This window comes from Gallus gallus, chromosome 1 (genome assembly GCF_016699485.2).
Source record: "Gallus gallus isolate bGalGal1 chromosome 1, bGalGal1.mat.broiler.GRCg7b, whole genome shotgun sequence".
In the NCBI taxonomy this organism is placed as follows: Eukaryota; Metazoa; Chordata; class Aves; order Galliformes; family Phasianidae; genus Gallus; species Gallus gallus.
Genome location: NC_052532.1, coordinates 124372200 through 124393080, shown reverse-complemented (window position 1 = coordinate 124393080; position 20881 = coordinate 124372200). Strand labels below are relative to the sequence as shown.

At 40.2% G+C, this 20881-nt stretch overlaps 1 protein-coding gene across 4 annotated transcripts in view; it reads right to left on the bottom strand.

The window, feature by feature from the left end:
* The window catches only part of ARHGAP6 (Rho GTPase activating protein 6), a 309403-nt gene that overhangs the window by 103457 nt on the left and 185065 nt on the right, over window positions 1–20881 (bottom strand). The window contains exons 1-2 of one of the 4 annotated variants that reach the window (XM_040662372.1): window positions 13554–14019; window positions 9567–9672 (exon numbers count right to left, since the gene is read on the bottom strand). The exons of 2 other annotated variants lie outside the window; for them this stretch is intronic. In XM_040662372.1, the coding sequence (XP_040518306.1) occupies window positions 9567–9672; window positions 13554–13600 (153 nt within the window). In that variant the 5' untranslated portion in view covers window positions 13601–14019. Of the gene's footprint in view, window positions 1–9566; window positions 9673–13553; window positions 14020–20881 lie in introns of those variants that run through there. One more of the 4 variants, XM_040662377.2, reaches the window with a different exon arrangement.

The window sequence follows — 20881 nt, the reverse complement described above, 5'->3', positions numbered from 1 at the left end:
TTACTAAAATAGTCCTCTTTAATGGTTTTCATGTCTTCAGATTTTCAATCTGTGAGATAGTGTCTGTCCATCATAAACCGAAAATTTAACCTGTTCTTTTGAACATGTAACTATCTGACAACATTTCATTCTGTCTTCTGCTTTAACTACAAGCCAAAAAGTCTCTCTCATCTCCACATGTCCCACTCCTGAAGTTTATCCCCATTTCCTTAGACAGGAAGGGTGCATGAATATGGTCTGATAGGAGAAAAAAAACCATCAACTGTCTGAGCCTTGTAGGTTGTCTACTTCTGAATATGTACCGGGGTACAACAAGTTCCTTCTCCCTAAAAGAAGCATAATGAGTCATGCATGTACTACAGCACAAGCCCTTTTTCTTTCCCGTTTTCAAAAAAGAAAGAGGAGTAAACAGCTTCAGGATAAAGCAAGGAATTGCAAAAAAGCTTAAACTATATGATCACATATAGTAGTACCAAAATAGCAAAGTCACTTTCTTTTCTGCTCTGAATTTTCATTCTCTCCATTTTATGTGGAGCTGCTGCTCCTTAAAGGCGATGCACTGCAATTGCACAAACTGTTCCTACTCCATCTCCTTTAAAAGTAGTTTGTTAAAACAAACAAACAAACAAGCCTTCTTAAAGTATATAACTTCAATTCAAAGAAAGTACTTTTGTTGTTGCAAGCAAAGTAGAATGCATATAAAATCTGTCAGACATCCTGATGCACATGTGGATATCAAGAACTTCCCGTATTAAAATAATGACTTTCAACAAAGAACAGCATAATCACATTTTAATACCATAGACAGAATTATGATGAAAAAAAAAAACAACTATGAAATTCCAAGATCTTGAATAATTATTGAAAAACTGAGGAACAGTAATGGTGAACTAAGTCAAAGCCTTCCCTGTAGAGCCTGATAGAAATTCAGCTGTGAGCTATGGTTAGAATGTTAACTATAGTATCAGTTCCCAAAATACCACTCTTCATCAACAGAGAATTTCCTCAGTCAAATTTTATTTTGTACTGTGGGAAGATAGAAGGCTGACTGCAGCCCCAGTTATACCGTGACATCTATTTATGGATCAGTCCATGTTTATAACACTGTACTTAACAGCAGGGAAGCTCGAGCTACAACAGCTTGGATCTGGTCTGCTTAACCATTTGTCTGGATTATTTGCCATTTTTTTCAGCTGCTCTATTTTCTGAAAGCTTCGTGGTCCCATCCTGATGATGCAGATGAAGTACATCTCTGCATGGCAAAGTGCTGGCCCTCCCCACTGAGTCAGTAGTGCACATCTGGCCAGGGCAGTGCATGGGAGTGCATGTGAGCGCTAGGACATGAAATAAGGGTTGCCTCAGCATCTGTCCCACCCTACAACTAGACATGTGCCCATCTCATGACCAAAATGCTGCTGTCCTCCCCACTGTATCATTAGGCATTTATCCATTGAGAAATATTTGCGTTTTGTTATTGTCATAGAAACACTGCTGCTCATGAGAAAACTCCATAAAAGAATTTAAAAACACAGAATATTAATTATCAATATTAAGCTGTGATGCTACTGTGGACTCCTGCTTGTTATGCACTTACAAACACAACACACTCCGAGCTTGGTGCTGGGGAGTTTTCTGGAATTCGGATAGGAAATGACTTCATGAAATACCTTTAGTAATAATACCAGCCTTAAATTCAGCGTGAAATTCTGATAAGCAATAAGACCTACCTTTTCTTAAACATAAGCATCCAAAGGAATACATTCTGTAAGGAAAATTTAATAAAAACTTACTAGTCAGATGCATGTATGCTGCTCTATCTATCTCGCCAACACACACACACACACACACACAGATAAGCACCAGAAAAATAGCTGCTTGTGAGAAATGAGCAACAAGCTTATTTCCAGAAATAACATTATTTTTAAAACTGAAGCAAAGCTGTTATTTCAGCTGCTTGTCTGTAATCGTCACCTGAAACTGACACTGGATTAAGTCAAAGTTAATAAGAGCTTTACAAAAACTAGGGTCTATTTTTTTTTTTTTTTTACGAGGGTTGCATATGTATACATATACATACCCAAACACACACATATATATAGCATGTTATACAAAATACATTCGCAAATGTTTAAAGGAATAATATTTTTCTTACCATCCCCTCTTCCCCTTTGCAGTCTTAGTTGCTCTTGGCATCTGCTGCTCTTTCACATTTCAACTGCTTATAGTTACCTTGCATTACGGTCATGGATCAGGTCATTACAAGTGAGGTATACAAATAGTTAGCAATAGCAGTAATAATAACAGTCTCTGCTTCAAGGAATAAAATTCTAGAGCTTTTTTCACATCTGAATGGAGACACACTAATCCTGCTTTCCACGAAGCAGGCGGGCTCAGTGTCACATTAGCCTAGCATTATACTTGAGCTAAATTTCCTGTCTAAACATGACCAGTTCTCTCAGACACAGATATCAGCAGAGACGCTGCAGCAGAGTCTGTCCTGTCTGTAAACACACCATTGGAGTAAGAGCATATTTCAAGCACAGGAAAGGAAACAACAGCTGGACACAGCTGAGCAGATGGAAGAGTACAGGAAAACAGTGAGGCTGGACCAGTCAGCACGAGGCAAAGCTTGCAGTGAAAAGGTGAAAGTTGTGTTTTATTTATCGTGTGCCTAGCCAACACCATCTACCGTTGCTTTCCTGTTCCTCTCAAAACTGGATGATAGTTGTCATTAGATTTTCTATGCTAGCACAAAATCAGTTTCAATAGCTTCCTGAGAACCCAGAAAGTGGCAATCTTCGGTGACTTCCAACCCCACTTAACTTTGATACAGCAACTCCATTTATTAGAAAGCTTTCATGGTCTCTGATTATAAAAGGATGAAACTTGTGAGAAGGAATATATCTGTTACTAAACCATATTTTCTGAATAGCTATTGCATTTAATGACCCACCTCTCACAGCGTTGAAGGTATGAACGCATGCATAAATACGTATACTTACGTAAATGGAGAACACTCCTAACTCTTTTTTCCGTCTGTCTTCAGAAAAGAAAAACAACACAAAGTCACCAGTAGGGAGATGCAACTTTGGAAGGAAGAGAAGCAGTAAGGAGGTTTCAGTGACAACAGAAAGAAGCAGTACCACAGGGTCCACAGGAGACAGCACTCAAGAAGGGAAGCTGCTCAACCTCCTGGCAAGGTTTTGGAGCCAGCGGGCTCTGCACTTGGACACTTGCTAAGCCACCTGTCTGTCCCATCACACATCCCTAACTCTACGGCTCTCACCTCAGAGGTCAGGAAGACAACATGGCAACAAGCTGTAACCCTACAAGAAATAATCATCAGTACAGCAAAGTGCAAGGTTTTGCACTTGGGCCGGAGGAATCCTAGGCTTATATAAAGACTGTCCTTAAGCATAGCCCTGCAGAGAAGGACCTGGGGGTCCTCATGGATGACAAACTTAACATGAGCGAGCAGTGTGCTCTTGCAGCTCAGAAAGCACATGGTATCCTGGGCTCCATCAAAAGAGGGGTGGCCACTAAGAACAGGGAGGTGATTGTCTCCCTCTACTCTGCTCTTGTGGGGCCCCATCTGGAGTACTGTGTCCAGGCCTGGAGCCCTCAGTACAAGAAAGACAGGGAGCTGTTGGAGAGGGTCCAGAGGAGGGCCACTAAGATGATCAGAGGGCTGGAGCACCTCTCCTACAAAGACAGGCGGAAGGAGCTGCGCTTGTTCAGCCTGGAGGAAAGAAGGCTACAGGGTGACCTCATTGCAGCCTTTCAGTACCTAAAGGGAGCCTATGAACAGGAGGGGAGTCAACTTTTCAAAAGGGTAGATAACATCAGGACAAGGGGAAATGGTTTTAAGTTGAAGGAGGGAGGATTTAAGTTGGATGTCAGGGGGAAGCTCTTCACTATGAGAGTGGTGAGGTGCTGGCACAGGCTGCCCAGAGAGGCTGTGGATGCCCTGTCCCTGGAGGTGTTCAAGGCCAGGTTGGATGGGGCCCTGGGCAGCCTGGTCTGGTATTAAATGGGGAGGTTGGTGGCCCTGCCTGCGGTGGGGGGCGGTTGGAGATTCATGATCCTTGAGGTCCCTTCCAACCCAGGCCATTCTGTGATTACCTTTACTGTAAAACATGAACTTGAAATGACTCAAACATATTTACATTGCAACTTGTGTCCATATTAAAAATGACTTTATGCTAAATTTGGAAAGAGAAAGAAGGAATTTTACCTTGACACAACATTTCAGGTGAAAATTTACTTCACTAGTGAGCTGTCTAGACCGATTAATCTACATGCCAGTCAGTTTAATAAATACATAGCTCTTGAGATGTGCTCTTACATCAGTTCCCCAAACATGCTTACTAAACCATTTCTATGGGCTCAGAATGTGAATGAATTCACAAATCAACTTATTAACAGATGACCAGTAGCCAGAGGAAGAGTCATCTTCTAAGAAGAGCTGCTTTGACATTCAGGAATAGCCTCTGTACCCTTGCCAGGTGCAAGGGAAACAAGAAAACTGGGAACAGTGATATTTACTAAAAACAGAGTTTACTGCTCTCCATCCAGCCTCAACCTTCCAGATTTCAGTGGGGAGACTCATTCCCATTCAAAGTCTACAGAAGGTGACCGGACCCCAAGGTTTAACTGAGAAATAACGGGTTTATATCAACAGGAAAGATCAAAGGTTTCCAGTTAGCTTTCATACAGTGTAAAACCCAGAGCAGCCTGAGTATTTGTGATGCAAAGCGGCAATGGGCTTCAGAAGCTCAGATGTCTTCAGGGGCTTTAATCTTATCCCCCTCCCCTTCCAAATTTGTTCTAATAAAAGACTGGTTTTGCTTGTCTGCTTGCTTATGACACATGCCTGATCTAGGGAAGAAGTAAAAGGTAGCATGGGAAATCGTATTCTCTCTTTCCTGCACTTTTCAGAGAAAGAGGCAAAGTGTTTCAGCCTTTCAAGTCAGCATGAACATCCTGCACACTCAGAACAACATTCCCTCAGCAGAGGCATGTGGAGTTAGATAACATCAATTTATGTTAAATAGTCCTTAAATAGAAGGAGAAACACATACAGTGCTGTTTTTAGACATACTGGATAATGCTTTTACATAGTCTGGTTTTGCATTTTTGTTTTCTTCAGTGCGTGGGAGATACACTATCTCATGTTTTAATGGATGTGGTCATTTTCTCTCTGCGGCCAAGTTTACAGATACTTGCAGGTTCTGTTCCCACATTTGGGGACTCTAAATTTCCTGTAAGACCTTTGGGTCAGCAAGAATCTGCCAAACTCCATTCCACCACTGAGCCTCCACAAACCTGACGTAACTGCGGCTAGACAGAGCGCGGTACGGTTTGGGTCACTCCACAGAGATTTATCAAGCAGCAGCCTGGGACTTCACAGCCACTGCACTGCTCCAAGCAGAAAGCCCTAACGGAGTACACACACTGTACCACAGTGATATGGTGCGATGGCAACAGCCTTACTGGCTTGACCCGCTTCCAATTTACAGAGGGGCTGTAAGGAGGAAGGGGACAGACTCTTTAGCAGGGTCTGCTGTGATTGGACAAAGGCAAATGGTTTCAAACTAAAAGAGGGGAGATTTAGACTGGATATCAGGGAGAAGTTTTTATTTACCATAAGGGTAGCAGAGCACTGGAACAGGTTGTCCAGAGAAGTAGGTGGAGGATGATCTCCATCCCCAGAGATTAACTAACCACTAAACAGCTATGAACTTGGATCAACCTGTAGCTTCCACCATTGTAGCCAGCACATTTTCTATCTGCCCATCTACCAGTCTTTCAGAGCGCTGTAAATAATGAACAAAAGGCAACGTACAGAAAACTAGAATTCATTATGTTTAAGAACACCACCACTGTACCTAGACACAATGAGCCTAATTTTAACAGAGTAGGGTTTTGGTGTCATTTTGTTGTTTGTTAGTTGTTTTGTCTGTTTAAGTTTGGAGTATAAAACAGCTCAAAATTCTCCCCCCGTGCACCACTGTGAATCTCTGGCCTTAATTTCCAAGAGCGGGCATTCAAGCCTGTAAACTGGAGAGGATTACTAATGATCAGTTGGAGTCAAGATCTGATGACACAAGTCGCAATTAAATGCTTGGCCATTTAACAGTAAGAGCAATGACATAAAGACATTACCAAATACCTCAGAATGTACATAAATTGAAGAATATTTTATGAAACTTCACAGCCACTTTCTTTTAATTTACACTCTCCAAAGAGCTGCTATTAATGGTTCCTATAAAGCACTCCACAGGTGCAGCAGATTAATTAAACGCTGCAGCCAACTGATTTACTTCCCCCCTTAGAAGCACCCACACAAACACTGCTGAACTGTTGGTGCAGTTTGCAACACTTCAGCAAACACAGAAGAGGAGAACAGTGCACTCAGCAGATCTTTCTCTTTTTACTGTGTCCAGTTTAAAAGAGTAAGGAAAATACAGTGGCTATAGCTACGCTATAGCTATAAATACATTTGCTTAATGCGAAGAATCTGCTGTTTCCTGTGTGATGAAACTCAAGCAAGAAGGAAAAGGAAAAGAAAAGACTAAGTTACTGAACTGGGAAAAGTGTTCTTGTTCTTCAGAAGAATATCCATTTCATCTTTAACAACAAACAAAAAACACAGCTGCCCAAGTTTTGCTCTCATAAGCAAAAGAAGTTCTCCTAGTGCAAGACTCGTACTATGTGCTTTGCCTGGGAAGTGAAAATAACTCACTCTTGTTTTATAAACTGACAACAAACTGCGCTAAAGACTTCTTAAATCCTTAAGCTGTGAATAATCTCAAGTAGAGACTGAGCCATAATTTTAATCTGAAGTATCACACCACTATACTCACTTCAATTGTTCCAAGGAAATTCAACGCAACAGAATTTTCAAGGAGGGACTTCACAGAACCCCCAAAAACAAACACAGACAGTAGAAATAAAAAATAAATAAAAATGCAATACTGAAGAGAATAGAGGAAAACTTTTAAAGTCAATTATGTGTTACATCAGGTTTGGAACTGATCCCACAAGTACTAAACTTCCTTGAAAAGCAAGTATTTATCAACCCAATCTTAGGCTGCAGGGAAATACTGGGTGTAAAACCAAACATTCCTGTATCACACTGACCAAGGAAACAGTTTACGCTTATGAACTTATTTTTTAATGCAGTGACCTTCTCAATTATCATGACCAGCTTTTCATTCAGTGACACATACAATCTAAGCAGTCCTGATATTACTACTACTGCAATTCTGTTGCTAATTACCAGAGAATTAAGTTTTGGTATCAGATACATAGGACATAACACATTTTTTTGTTGTTGTTTCACAGATCAAAACTTCACTATGAGTATTATTGCTTAAAGATCAGAAAGCTTTATTCACAATCATATTCAATGCAGTCACCTTCCTGCCCAGTGTCAGACTGTAAAGTTAAATGGTAGGAGCTGGCTCTATAAACTCAGGCAGACACAACATGTGTAGCAACATGAACAAGACCCCTTGTATGATACAGTGTTCAGAATGGTACTTCAAGATGTAAGAAGATACTCTGACCATTTGGACCTTACACCCACATTCAGAAGTGTTTGGTATTTCAGCAACTTTCCCTTCAGCATTTAAACCAAAAAGCTGATAAGGTAGAGGTGCTTCTTCTAGAACAGCAGCACTGGGAATGAGGAAAAACCTCATCATACGCATCACTCCTTGCATTACTAGGTCTTCCACTACTTCACTTATGCCTTTATGCTGCTTTTAGTCTGATGATTTGAGAGCTCCCTGAAGCACTGTTCACTTTCAAAATGCATGAAGTGGCTTCCCTGGAAACAGCACTTGAGTGGAAAAGAACAGGAGGCAGAAAGGTAAGAACTGCACTGGAGAGTAAGAGCAAGGGAAATGCTTCGGGTTTACAATCTGAATTTATCAAGCACTTACGCAGCAGCAAGATTAACGTAGCATAAAAAAATCCTGCTGGGGAGACTGAAAAGCAGCCAGTTTGGACACCCTGGTTTTCCTTTTATTCTTTTACTCTCCTACCTTTATCACCACTTGGTCATGTCTTCATATCACATCAGCCATATCTCATCAGCCACATTCTACTTTCTGCATCACCTTACAGAACTGCTAACAATCTGCCCATCCTGGGAAGCCATTCAATTCTATACACAGCCAGCTTGGAGTGACAGAAAACACATTCTCTAAATGCCTGCATATTTCCTGAAAACTTTTGCTAACAGCCAGTCACCATTCCCTGAGAAGGATGTGCTAATGTGTGCACTGGAACATATTTGGGATTTCTTTAAAACATCATCTCAAGGGCTCCTTGAGTTTTCATGAGAAATACAAATCACCTTCTACTTCCTCCAACAAGAGCTTTAAATGCACAGCAGCTTTCAGGTGGTGTTCTCTGTGACCAAGGGCACAAAAATTCTTTGCGCTTTTATGGATGCTCTAATCATAACAGCATAAAAGATTTGTCCTAGAAATATAACATAAGCTCATGGATTACATTATCTAAATTAGATCTTGTTTCCTCACTTGTTTGGAGAGTATCCCAGTTAAGGTCTAACATGTACATCACAGTTTCATACTTGGGGTTACGTTTGTAACAGCAAATTTGCATTTAAGTGCATCCCCCATTCTATATTGTCACAGCTTCTGGCTGATGGACACTTTGTCATATGGCAGTGAACTGAGGCTTTTTTCCTTCAAGTTCCTGTGTTTTCAACACCAATTCTTGACTTATTACACGGAAATCTGAAAGTTACATTTTATTTCGCCCATAAAGTAGGGTTTGAGCACTTCAGAGCTGTGCAGAACAGTTTGAAAATGTGAATGTTTAGGAAAAAAAACATCAAAAGAGCCAAACATTTTTAAAATCTCTGTATTCCTCAATCCATTTCATGATTTCTGAGAAATACACAACACTGCAATATTGATACTTGGAAAAAACATCACAAGGAATTAAACATTTATTTATCAGTCATTGGTTCTGCATATGTCTATATGTAAATACATTCTTATTCATTCCACACTAAATAAGACATACACGCAGGGGAAAAAAGGTTCTAGCTGCTGCAGTACTGAGATTTCCAGTCTCTTTTGCAAAGTCCAGATTTATGTCACTAGATTCTTAAGGGGAAAAAAAAGTACAGGAGGCTACAATTAGTTCAGTGCGTTGCAGACCATTACAAACAGAAGGAAGAGAAAGCTAAATGCAAAACAAGTTCTGCCTCTTTCATACTGCACCACGTTATACCTTCCAAACACTGCTGACTGCAGGACCTTCAGATCAGTTTAGGTATTTCACTGTCTCATCGGGGGTAACCCATGAACTGCAATTTGGCATGGATGCATTTGAAGAAAATAAGACTTAAACTCATGCTGTTAAAAACCCAAGAGATCTAATAATGCATATACGTACATGAAATAATAAACATATATTCTCTGAATAAGCTTTTTCAAGGCTGAGCATTGTAGACTCAGGTCAAGTTAATTTGAAATTTACTTCAGTGTATAAATTCAACTGTTAAATGTTATGATCTGTTCTACCTTTTTGAGATGATGGGTGAATTCTCTTTGAATAATACGTCTTACACAAATGTGGTTCTCAGCTTCTTTGAAGTCCATGGTCAGGTTAACTCTTTCCATAGAGCACCTAAAAGTAAAGTCATTGTGGATAACAAGTTGGACTAAATATAGTTGTAATGTGTAGAATTTCACTACTTAATTTTGAAAAAACCACAATTTAAACTGACAGTATGTCATGATCTTCCAACCTACTGCCTCTTCTACAGTATTGTACACACTCCTTTCAGGAATACTAAACAAAAAACAACCAAAGAAGCCTTACAAAAACCCCTAGGTAAGTGCAAAATAGACTCACAGTGGAGTTATTTTGGATTGACCGTAGCATCACATTTCCTTCTGACATTCTGTAGTCCACTACATTTAATCACAACCAATGTTTATGCTGTATAACTTTGATGTGTATCAGATACTATGTCACAGTTGTGACATTTCAATCAGCATAGTCTGTTTCCATCTCCCCTTGCAATAACAATTCTTTCATCCAAAGCAGTATTAAGTAAGATTTTAAGACAGCAGATGACATCATTTTGTTATTTTAAACTGTCATACACTGATCATAATTCATTTTCAAAGATTTCTAAATGGAGCTCTATAGACAGCACAGACAAGTGACATACCAAAAATTAAAATGTCACCATTTTATCACAGAATGGTTTGGGTTGGAATGGACCTTAAAGCCCACCCAGTCCCAACCCCTGCCATGGGCAGGGCTGCCCCACCAGGTCAGACTGCTCAGGACCCAACCAACCTAGCCTTGAGCACCTCCAGGGATGGGGCACCACAGTTTCTCTGGGCAGCTGTGCCAGCACCTCGCTGTCCTCTGGGTAAAGGATTTCTGTGCAACATCTAACCTAGATATCCCCTCTTTTCAAAACCCTGGTCCTATCACTAAACACCCTAACAAAGACTCCCTCCCCATCTGTCCTTTAGGCCCCATTATGTACTGGAGGACCATTATAGGGCCTCCTCAGAGCCTCCTCGTCTCCAGGCTGAGCAATCCCATTTCATCTATCTGGTTGCCTTGATCCATCATTAGTTTCATGCAGGCATCTTAAAGCAGCCACTGTTTATCACAGCTGTGGCTGCCATTCTTCCATTCCCTAGGTACTCCCAAGCCCCTCAGCCAGCCTCCTGCACACTGTCAGCTAAAACCACTCATGTCTTCAAGAGATCACAAAGCATAATGGCCGGCCTTAGGTAATCCGGCAGATGTGACCACAGCTTAGCAGTAATGTATAGGCTCCTTTCCCCATCTGTTCCCACTGGGATTGCTACTAAAGCCCCATCACTCCACAGGGCACAAAACACCAGTAGGAGAGAGCTGCCCATTCAACAAAGTGGAACTCGACAAAGATGGTGAATGTGCCTATTCAGCATCGCACGAAACAGCCCTCATGAAAACAGAGCTACGACTAACGAGATCTGCTATTCAACCACCATTTGACAATTCCTCTCCAAACACTCCTTATCTACTTCTTAAAACGATGTGAAAAAACAGGCAGAGAGAAATCTCCTTTGCGTCTTCAAATGATATAAAAGTTTGAAAAGACAAACCATAAAAACAAAGGCATCTGTGTACAGCCCCCAACCGCTGTACAGGAAAATGGAAATTCAAAAGGAGGCAATGTACTAAGTTATTTTTCCCATTACTTTCAAGGAGAATAACAAAAACATTATGTTCTACTCAGGGTATTCAGAAAGTGGCTGTCACTGCCGTTTGTAGGTGTAGGTGTTACACTCAGAATACGTGATCCAAGCAGTGTATTTTTCCCACATGCTGTTCTGCTAAGAACAAACGCAAGCAGGGTCTTGATCTTGAGATGCCATTAGGAAGCAGTCAGATGGTCACACACCCATACAACTAATTGTATATATTCCAAGACTGCAGGTAGTCTGCAGTGCAAATCTAGCCCAGAGGTGGCTCTGCACTGGTTGACCCTTGGTGACATTGCTCACCGATCCCTCTGCCCCGCACACTGCTCCGTGGAAGGGTCCCTGCCAGCTCTGCACAACAGGGACAGGCATGGAAAATGGGGAAAGGACAATACAGAGGAGAAAAGGAGCAAGCCAGAGCACTGGAGACAACACCCCTCCTTGCCCACAGATACACAGCTCAGCTTTTCTTTACCCACTCCCAAACCCCTTCCCTGGACTTGCCTTTTAAAAAGCTATTGAAAGAGCCATGCTGTTTGTACTCTATGAACTCAGAGATGGCAGCCTTACACAGTGTTTTGCAATTCTTTGCAGGGTTGCTGGCAGTTTATCCTCATTCAATGGAGGAGTGCAAGTACCCACCAGCATGTGTGCTTAGTATTGAGCGTGCATGTAATGGCAGCCAGGAGTTTGACCTGAACATCTTCTGCCTACAGGATGGGACTTCCAGGAAGAAATGAATTCTCAAAACCAACGAGGCTAAGTAACTCATGAAGAAGCTATAAATTTATTTCTTCAGAAAGGAAAAATATCTACAGGGACTACTGAAAACCAACATTAGAACAAACAAATAGGTTATAAAATCTTCTGACCCTAACATCTACTTTCTTCCTCGGTGTTCAAATCAGCACATTAGCAGTATACTACCAAAGCATTCATCCTTTTTGAGGCAGAAAATATGCTTTTTTCAGCCACTCTGAGCACGTCATTGTACTTCTGAAAAAACAAACAGCTCTGGAGAGCTGTGACGAGCAGAGGCAGCAGACAAGAAATAAATCTCAGATACAAGAAAGTACAGAACAGTCCTCAAATCTTTTGTCTTTTCATGTTAGTCACCTTCTAAAGAGTTGGCACTGTGTGCTTTAGACAGTGCCCTTTATTTCTCCTTTAGTTTTTCCCCAAGTGCTAATTTCCCCTCCCCAACCTGGCAGTAATATGAATTGAATGTCATTTTTTCCTCTATAATAGAATGAATCAAATACATAGCTAACAATAAGAATAAATACATACCTAACAATAAGATAAATCCAAACCAGAAGCACCATTACTACTGGTGTCATGATAATTGATCTTCATATTCATTGCAGCCATATGCTTTCTTCTGAGACTGCTTTGAAATACCTACCAGTCCACAAGGTAGACAAACTGTAGGTCACTTAAGAGTCTAATGTTATCTATAGTGAGTATCACTACTGTAATGACAAAAAAGTCATCTGATACAGCTGCCTACATTGAGAGGTCAGCCTCAAGTGCTTTTGCCCTTGCTTATCTTTAAGTTGCAGCTTAACAAGACAGATGATACAGACCCGGGAAGTAAAACATGCTAGGTACCCAGTAAATAACTCAGGTGGTCTGTGCTCAGTGTCAGAAGTGATGTGGGGTAGGCTTCAAATTTTGGCTAAGTGTAAACATTCATGCAAGGGTCTAGAAGGGCTTTGTAAGAGGCAGGTTGCCTAATCCCTAGTCCCACCAGTGGTTACACTAACTCAGCCAGCTTTATGTGCCTTAGAATATCTGGCCTCCAGATAGATGTGAACTGAAGCCCCTTAGACTTTCTGAATTCTTGTGGTCAGTTTTAGATTATACTTTCATAACAACTAATATTTCCTAAACCATTCTGACCAACTGGATGGATTTTGAGGAAATTAAATCTTACAGTCATACTCTATACTATAATCCTTATACAGAGAAAAACATTATTCTAAAATAACTGGGAAAGTTGCATAGACACGGCTACATTATTTCAGACTTGATTACAGCAAATTTTTGAGCTAACTAAATACACAGTGCTACACTCTCCCCAGCTTACTTCTTACAGGAAGAAACAGGTCTCCAGTACTCCACACGTTGACAACAAACCCATACAGGACTCACTGGCCTACCTGCACCTTCACATTAAATTTCCTTCCCAAATCTTCCTTCCCCCTCTTCTGAACTCACCTTCCCTGCTAGATACAGATTTAAAAACCAGCAGTGTGAATGCCTGGTCTCCCGAGACAGTAATAAAGAACTTACACTTTTATCCCAACCTCAGCTGTCCTCGTTGGTTTGCAGATGCTCATGCAGCAGTTGCCAATGGACGGTTATCTCCTTGCTTTCTGTTACAGGACACAACTCTGAAAGCCTGAAGAATTACCTCCTCCTGTCTTTCGCAGCACTTTTAAAGTGATGGTGGGAGGGGCAGCACATCTCCCTGTCTCATTGTTAGGAAAGCTAAAATTCCCATTGAAAGTGACTCACCAACATTAATCACATATACACCAGATTGAAAAGCACTCAGAACATGAAGACTGAATTTCGTTCTCAGTTAAGCAAATTAGAAGCAAATTCCTCAGCACTATCATATTATCTTAACTGCCATATCTACACAATTTCACACAATGGAGCTGATGAATACAAATTTACTGTTTCTAGCACTGAACTCTTAGAGAGAAGTGCTTCTGAATCTTTCACAGGAGCAGTGAGTAACGTGCAGCTTCCATTATTCTAGAACAGATAAACAGCAATGTAAAGATTTTTCTCTACCAGATACTTGCTTCACTTACCACCTGTTTTATGCATTAGAATAAACATCCTTATTGACTAACCAAGCAGATGAATATCAGAATCTTCAGTAAACAAGTTACACTGCAGCTTGAAATACTGCAGTCTGTTTGCTCCTCACTGAGAATAGCATGTACTCTATTTTTCATTCCATGGCACTAAATCTGAGCACAAAAATGGAAAGGGGACTGTTTAGATTCAAGGATATTCCTAGAGCTAAATGTTGGGGTAAGGGGTTTGAAGAGGAGGAAAATGAAATGCTTTTAGTATCATTTCTCAAAATGTATCTTGAGAAAGAGAATAGAACAGCAACACTCAATAGGTCATATTTGTGAACATGTACATTCCACTGACCCTACAAAGCAAGGAATTTTCCCATTTGAACTATGAATGCAGTACAGACTTCTGCCTCTCTGCTGTTTTTGATGATGTTTTTAATTTCTCTTGATATCAGCTATCCAGCTCCCATTGGTCTATACTCACAATTACGTATGAAGCATATTCTATTAGCTGTAAAAACAGTATAGTTACAAAAAAGCAAACAATACTTCTGCGTTTCAGGGCAGTATTCCAACGCACAGCAACTAGATTATGATCTGTCATGTTCCTGTAAATTAGGATAAATCAAGTGTTGCTCAAACTAGCTCAGATCTTGGCATCAAAGAAACCAAGTTCTCAACACAGTACAGTGCTTGAGCTCTTGCCTAGTTAATGATTTCTATTGACATTTAATTACAGCATGTTTCCTGAAGTTAAGGCACAGCTTCAGCGTAAGCGGGGCTACTCTGAGTAAGATACTTACAAATCAACATTCATCTGACAAACAGCTTTAGAATCACAGAAAAACTGCGGTTGGAAAAGACGTCCGAGATCATCCAGACCAACCATCCATCACTGTAATACGTAGCAATGTATAATACACAAAAACAGCCACAGATGTAAACTCAGCTCCTCAGTAAAAGGATACAGAGCCCCAAAATTATAACTACCACTACAGAAGATAAAAATACCTAAGTGCATCCTACATACATTTTGCAAACAAGAGCAAAATAGTCAAATTCCCTTCTGAGTATCAAAAAATAAGTACCGGATACCTGGACCAAATTGGTGTTTGCTATATTTTCTACCTCTATACATCTTACTATACAATGTGAGAATAGTTACAATATGGGAATAATTACTATACATTTCTACATCCCCAGAAGAATGTCTGTGCGACTTCAAAACAGTCTGTTCTTGTTCCTTATTCAACAAAATAGTTTGCTGCTGTAGAGACACAGCATGAACATCTTCTGGTGGTCCCCCTCCAGGTGTAAACAGTAACAGTAATATTATTTAATAGTTTTTTTTATATACATATTCAAAAGGAAGGGCTCCTAAAAAGTCTTAGAGATTGAGCTGTTATTGTCTACTGCAATAGAACAGAAGTCTACTTTGTTGGGGTAAAGATTTTACACAGTAAATGACAAGGAAGTCTGGTGATAAAGAAGAGTAATTGCTATTGATGGGCTTAATACCATGTTGCTATAATTAAGTGAACAAAAGGGCACAAGACCTTGAAAAGTGACATTAATAACATAAAAAAGTTCAGTCTATGAAGTATCAGTCTGGTTGTTACAGAAGAAGGTAAACCTTTTCTTACTCAATCTTGAGAGCACAAGGAATGAGTAAGCTTGATTTTCTTTCACATAAGTATTTGAAAGGTGTGCTGTGATAATTACATATTGATGCCTCTCCCTCTGTTTTAGATTTTCCCCCAAGGAAATTATTTAAGGTAAAAAGGGAACTGTTGGTAGAGGCATGAGTAGAAGAACACCATCAGTCTCACATGAAACACATCCAGCTATTCACTGCATGAGTACATAGCTCAGAACTCAGGGCTCATCCCTTTCTCTTCTCCAGACACCAAGCAGCAGCTTTTATGACATGGGGTGGAATTCAGCATGAAGGTTTTCATGCTAAATTTCAAGTATTTTCCTATAGTCTCATGACTGATTCCTTTCTCTTCTTTGCTTAGAAATATATTTAGGTAGTACAAATGATAAACAAAACAGATGCCTCTGAAGGACTTCAATGCTCAGGAAGTCCTTTGCAGTTGGTGTCTCACTCTGTTTCCTCTTGAGCTTAATTTAACACATTGGCCTGTTAGACATTGTATGGTGCTTCAGATATTTTCAGTTAGTCCTAACAAGACATGTTTCCCTCCCATTTAGACTAAGAGGACTTTTCATCCATGTTATCTGTGGTTTTTCATTGATCAGTTATTAATACATTATGAATTTATATAGGGAAAAAATACACAAATAATCAGAAATAACAAGGTCTAAAATGGAAAACTCAAAGAGATCTAAATACAAAAGTCAATCTGACTCTTGGAATGAAGAGGAACACTGGCATCAAGTTAAGATTTCATCTTTCATGTTTGTAATTAATTTCTGCCCTTGTTATGCACACTGAAATATACACTTGCTTTGTTAATACTTAACTATACCACTCACAAAATTAGGTTGGTAAGTAGGAATAATGAGCAGTCTTGATTCTACAGTGACACGAAAGAAACAAAAGAAGAATCATGAGGAATTGTGGAAGTATGTGTTGAATGCTTGAAGGGAACAATTTAGAGGCAGTTAATGAGTACCCAATACGCAACTAAGTAGGAGAGTAGAGTCAGCATGTGAGACCTACGAAAGAAAAGCAGAAAATGTAAACAAAGATCAAAGTATGAAATAGGGTTTCAATAATAAACAAATCAAAACTCAACACATTAGAAACCTGAGCAGTCTGAGGAAGGAAGGCAGAAAAGGGCCAGAGTGAAAGGCCAAAAGAGCAAAAAGAATAACAAATAATAACAGTGATAAAGGAAAGGTACTATTGAAAAGGAAAAGAACATAACACACAAAACCCAGCAGCATGTCAAATTTTAATGATCTTTGCAATTACTAATTAGACGTTCTCACTGATTCAGAGAAATGACAAACTTTCAAGAGTTTTGATGTAACATGATGTTTTTCTCCCCACAATCTGCTCATCACAATGAAGATTTAGAATCCCAAAGAACAGAATGGGGCATTTTCTGTAAGATACTCTCTACTCCTTAACATTATAGGAACCCAATTCAACTTCTACCCCATCAATAAAGAAAATGGTGAAAAATTCAGCAACAGAGTAAGATTTTTCCATATGTTCACAACAAATAAACCCGAGGAAGTAAGTGATCTGAAATGGAAATAATCTTCATTCGTTTTTTATATCTTTGATTGGAATAATTGCTTCTCCACCCACACAAAAGTCAAGAAGAATGCAATCACAGCAGGCATTTTCAGATACTCAGCCACACGATGCACAGCAGCACTACCTGCTGTGTGCACAAGTTCTGTCTGTGCTCATTCAAAACATCCCTGTTGAGCTGTGACCTATGTCTGCTAAACCTTAACAAGATATCAATGAAAGTGCACTCACCATGGGAACAATTACTTCTGTATTGCTGCTTTCACTTAAGTTACTTTAACCAGTCATTATCCATTCCAGAGTCTTAAGTCTCTTACCTCAAATTCAATGGGACCACAGAGAAATCAAGTGCACCAAAAACTGACCCATTATCAGCCATAAATCTTTGGCCAGATTCAAGTTGTAGGCGCTGGTGCTCACCAGAAGTATCACAGAGTGGCCTGGGTTGAAAAGGACCACAATGACCATTGAGTTTCAACACCCTGCTATGTGCAGGGTCACCAACCACCAGACCAGGCTGCCCAGAGCCACATCCAGCCTGGCCTTGAATGCCTCCAGGAATGGGGCATCCACAGCCTCCTTGGGCAACCTGTTCCAGTGCGTCACCACCCTCTGAATGAAATCTTCCTCCCAGTCAAAGCCAAATCTCCCGTCTCAATTTAAAACCATTCCCCCTTGTCCTATCACTATCGTAGTCCAGAAAGAACTAGGTAGTCCAGAAAGGCATTCTTTTCCTTTTTTTTTTTTTAATTTCTGTAATCAGGAACAATTCTTTCAAGAATTCTTAATGCTTAACTAGGAAAAGAAGAAAGTGAGCACAGTCTTTTTAAAGAACTCAGCACTAAATATAAATGTCATTTTGGAACATATGTTGTTACATATTACGTGTAACTGACATTATGCTGAAGATGGACAAAATTCAATTACATTGATACCGTATGCCCAGGGAACTCTGATAAATTAAACACCCCTGTTCACAGCTCTGTGAGAACAGAATGTTTTCCTGTATATTGCAGCAGCACACAAAAAGCACCAAAGCAAACAGAGAAAGATTAATTGCTGTACTCTAAAGAAGTTAAGCGTGGAACAGACATACATCGACTTCTTTTCTCACTGTCACAAAAAGACAAGGAAGTATCACTGAACAAAACTGGGTTTAAATGTGAGGCAAAAAACACTGAGTACCTGTAGTTGTGCTGGACTTAAGAGAAAAGTGCAAAGGCAAGCACATTTCCATTTTAGCAACAGAAGGGAAGGCAGTGAGAAAATTCATCTTGTGCATTAATCTTAACATTCCCCACAAGTGACTCAGGTCTGCAGAAGAAAACATTCCCACTATCTTATGAGAAATACGTCATGTTTCCCACACGGAACCATTGGAGAAAAGCCCGAGCAGTGCTGTTTTCCCTACTTTCATCCTGACAAGCCTGTTTTGCAGACCCTTCGGCTGCTCAGTCCCCAGCAGTGAAGAAGTTTTCTCCATTTATGAACAGAAGTTAAACTAACCCTCAAAGATACATGATCAGCTTAAGTCAGAGCATTCATAAACAATTATCTAATCACATTTATTACAGTAATCCATGGGAAAAGCATCTTAGAATCACAAGTAGAATAAAAGCTAATCTTTCTGGAGCAATACACATTTACACACTTAGACAAATGTGCGCTTTATATGGTGATAAGCTTAAACAAAACACATTCAGCAGTGAAGAGTAGGAGATACCTCAGTGAGCTGGCGGAGAAAGAAAGGTCAGAAAGTCACCTAGTACAACTGAACTTTGATAGCTTAGGCATGTCTGAGCCAAGTGGCTTTTTTCTTTCTACTACTACCCTTTTCTTTTAGGAGAGCTGAGCACATGCAATACTCGTTAACATCAGGGAAAGCCAATGTATTCAGCAATTGGGAAAAATAAGTTTCAAGTGTCAGGTTTGTGAAAAGGACAGACAGTCCCGATGCTTCAAAGTTCAGTACTCAGCTTTCGCAAGAGAACCTACTGCATCCCAACGGGAAGTACCAGAGATGTGGGGAGTGCCAGCTAAAGGCTTTCACAACCATCAGCACGCTGAGCAAGCAGCCGGCAGGTAGCAGCAGACGTGGGCGACCTAACCCACATTACTTCACAGAGCTACAGGAACAAAGTCAGCCAGGAGAGGCTTATATCACACCAGTCTGTGACCCCTTACCAGGATCTGGGCACCAACACAGAAATTGTGAAACCGGGACAAGGCAGCGAGAGGCTGTCTGAAGCAGAGATCTGTGCTCAGGGTGCTGGCTCAGGATGTGAGGTGCTCCTCACCATCACAGCTGTGCCACATCCCACCCCATGATCCTGAGCACACAGCTATGCAGCCACAAGCACTTTGTCTTGCCCAACGACCAGACAAAATAACTCAAGACCTACCAAATGGGGAAGAACCTGACTTGAGCCCAGCCAGTCTGTTTGTCTGTCAGACTGTTCTTCTCCCAGGAAGTCCCCTGCTGCAGTTCCAGCAGGACAGGAGGGACACGGTGAGAGTGCTGCTGAGATGAGTGGGACACTGGAGACATGTGGAGTCCACCCAATCTGCTAGGATGTATCCCAAACGCTTGGCAAACGCCTGTGACTGCTTGGTTTATTCATGAACATGGACTCTGGAGCAGACTTCAAGTGGGATTTCAGATAGGATCAGGAGAAGCAACTAAGTGACATAGGATTTAGTATCTTCATAAAACACACATGGTGCAGGAGGGCAGAAGTCCAAAAAATGCCAGTAATAAAAAGCAAAGCCTGGCCACAATACAGGTTAAAAAACCAACAAAGAACAAAAACTTAGCCACTAACAAAATGAAATAGAATCAATATGAAATGATTAAACTAAACAGAACACTTACTGTAAGCAACAGATTGCAATTTATTCATCTTCAAAGTATTTCCCAAAACAGTTACTCAGCTGAACTCTTATTAATGTGACATGAAATTTGAATGCCTAATGATTTTTCTCTTTTTATTTATACACATGGGAACCATTTACAATTCAAATGCGATTTCTCACTGTATGCCTGGATGAAATCTACCAGTTTAAGACAAATAGTTTATCTGTACCAGTTTAGGTCTCCCAGTAATTGCTTTCTCATAATACAATGTACTGAGACAGGACTGAGATTACTGAAAATAATTGTATTGGCAATTAAGGAAGACAAGTGCAAATATTTCAAGTTTTTAAAACCAAGCCCTCCTACCATGAATTCATTTCCAACTTTGATCCACTTATCTTTACTAAATATTTTATTACTTTCTAGTGGAACAGAAGCATTGCACATGAATATAAAATATTCTTTAAGTGTTTTCCTTCTCTCTCCTCATATCTTACACATTATGTCAGTCACTTCACTTCAATGCTCAGCTGAAAAGTTGCATTAAAGAAAGCAGAGGTAAAGTTGAAAGACCACCACCACAAAACGTGCAATAATGTCCAACTTCAAAGAAACTCAGGGAGTTTCTCTACTTCTTTACATCATAGTAAGTGATGTAAGAAAAAAGCAGGGAACTTAAGGTACTAACCAAATATCCCATCCATCTCATGAGGTTTAC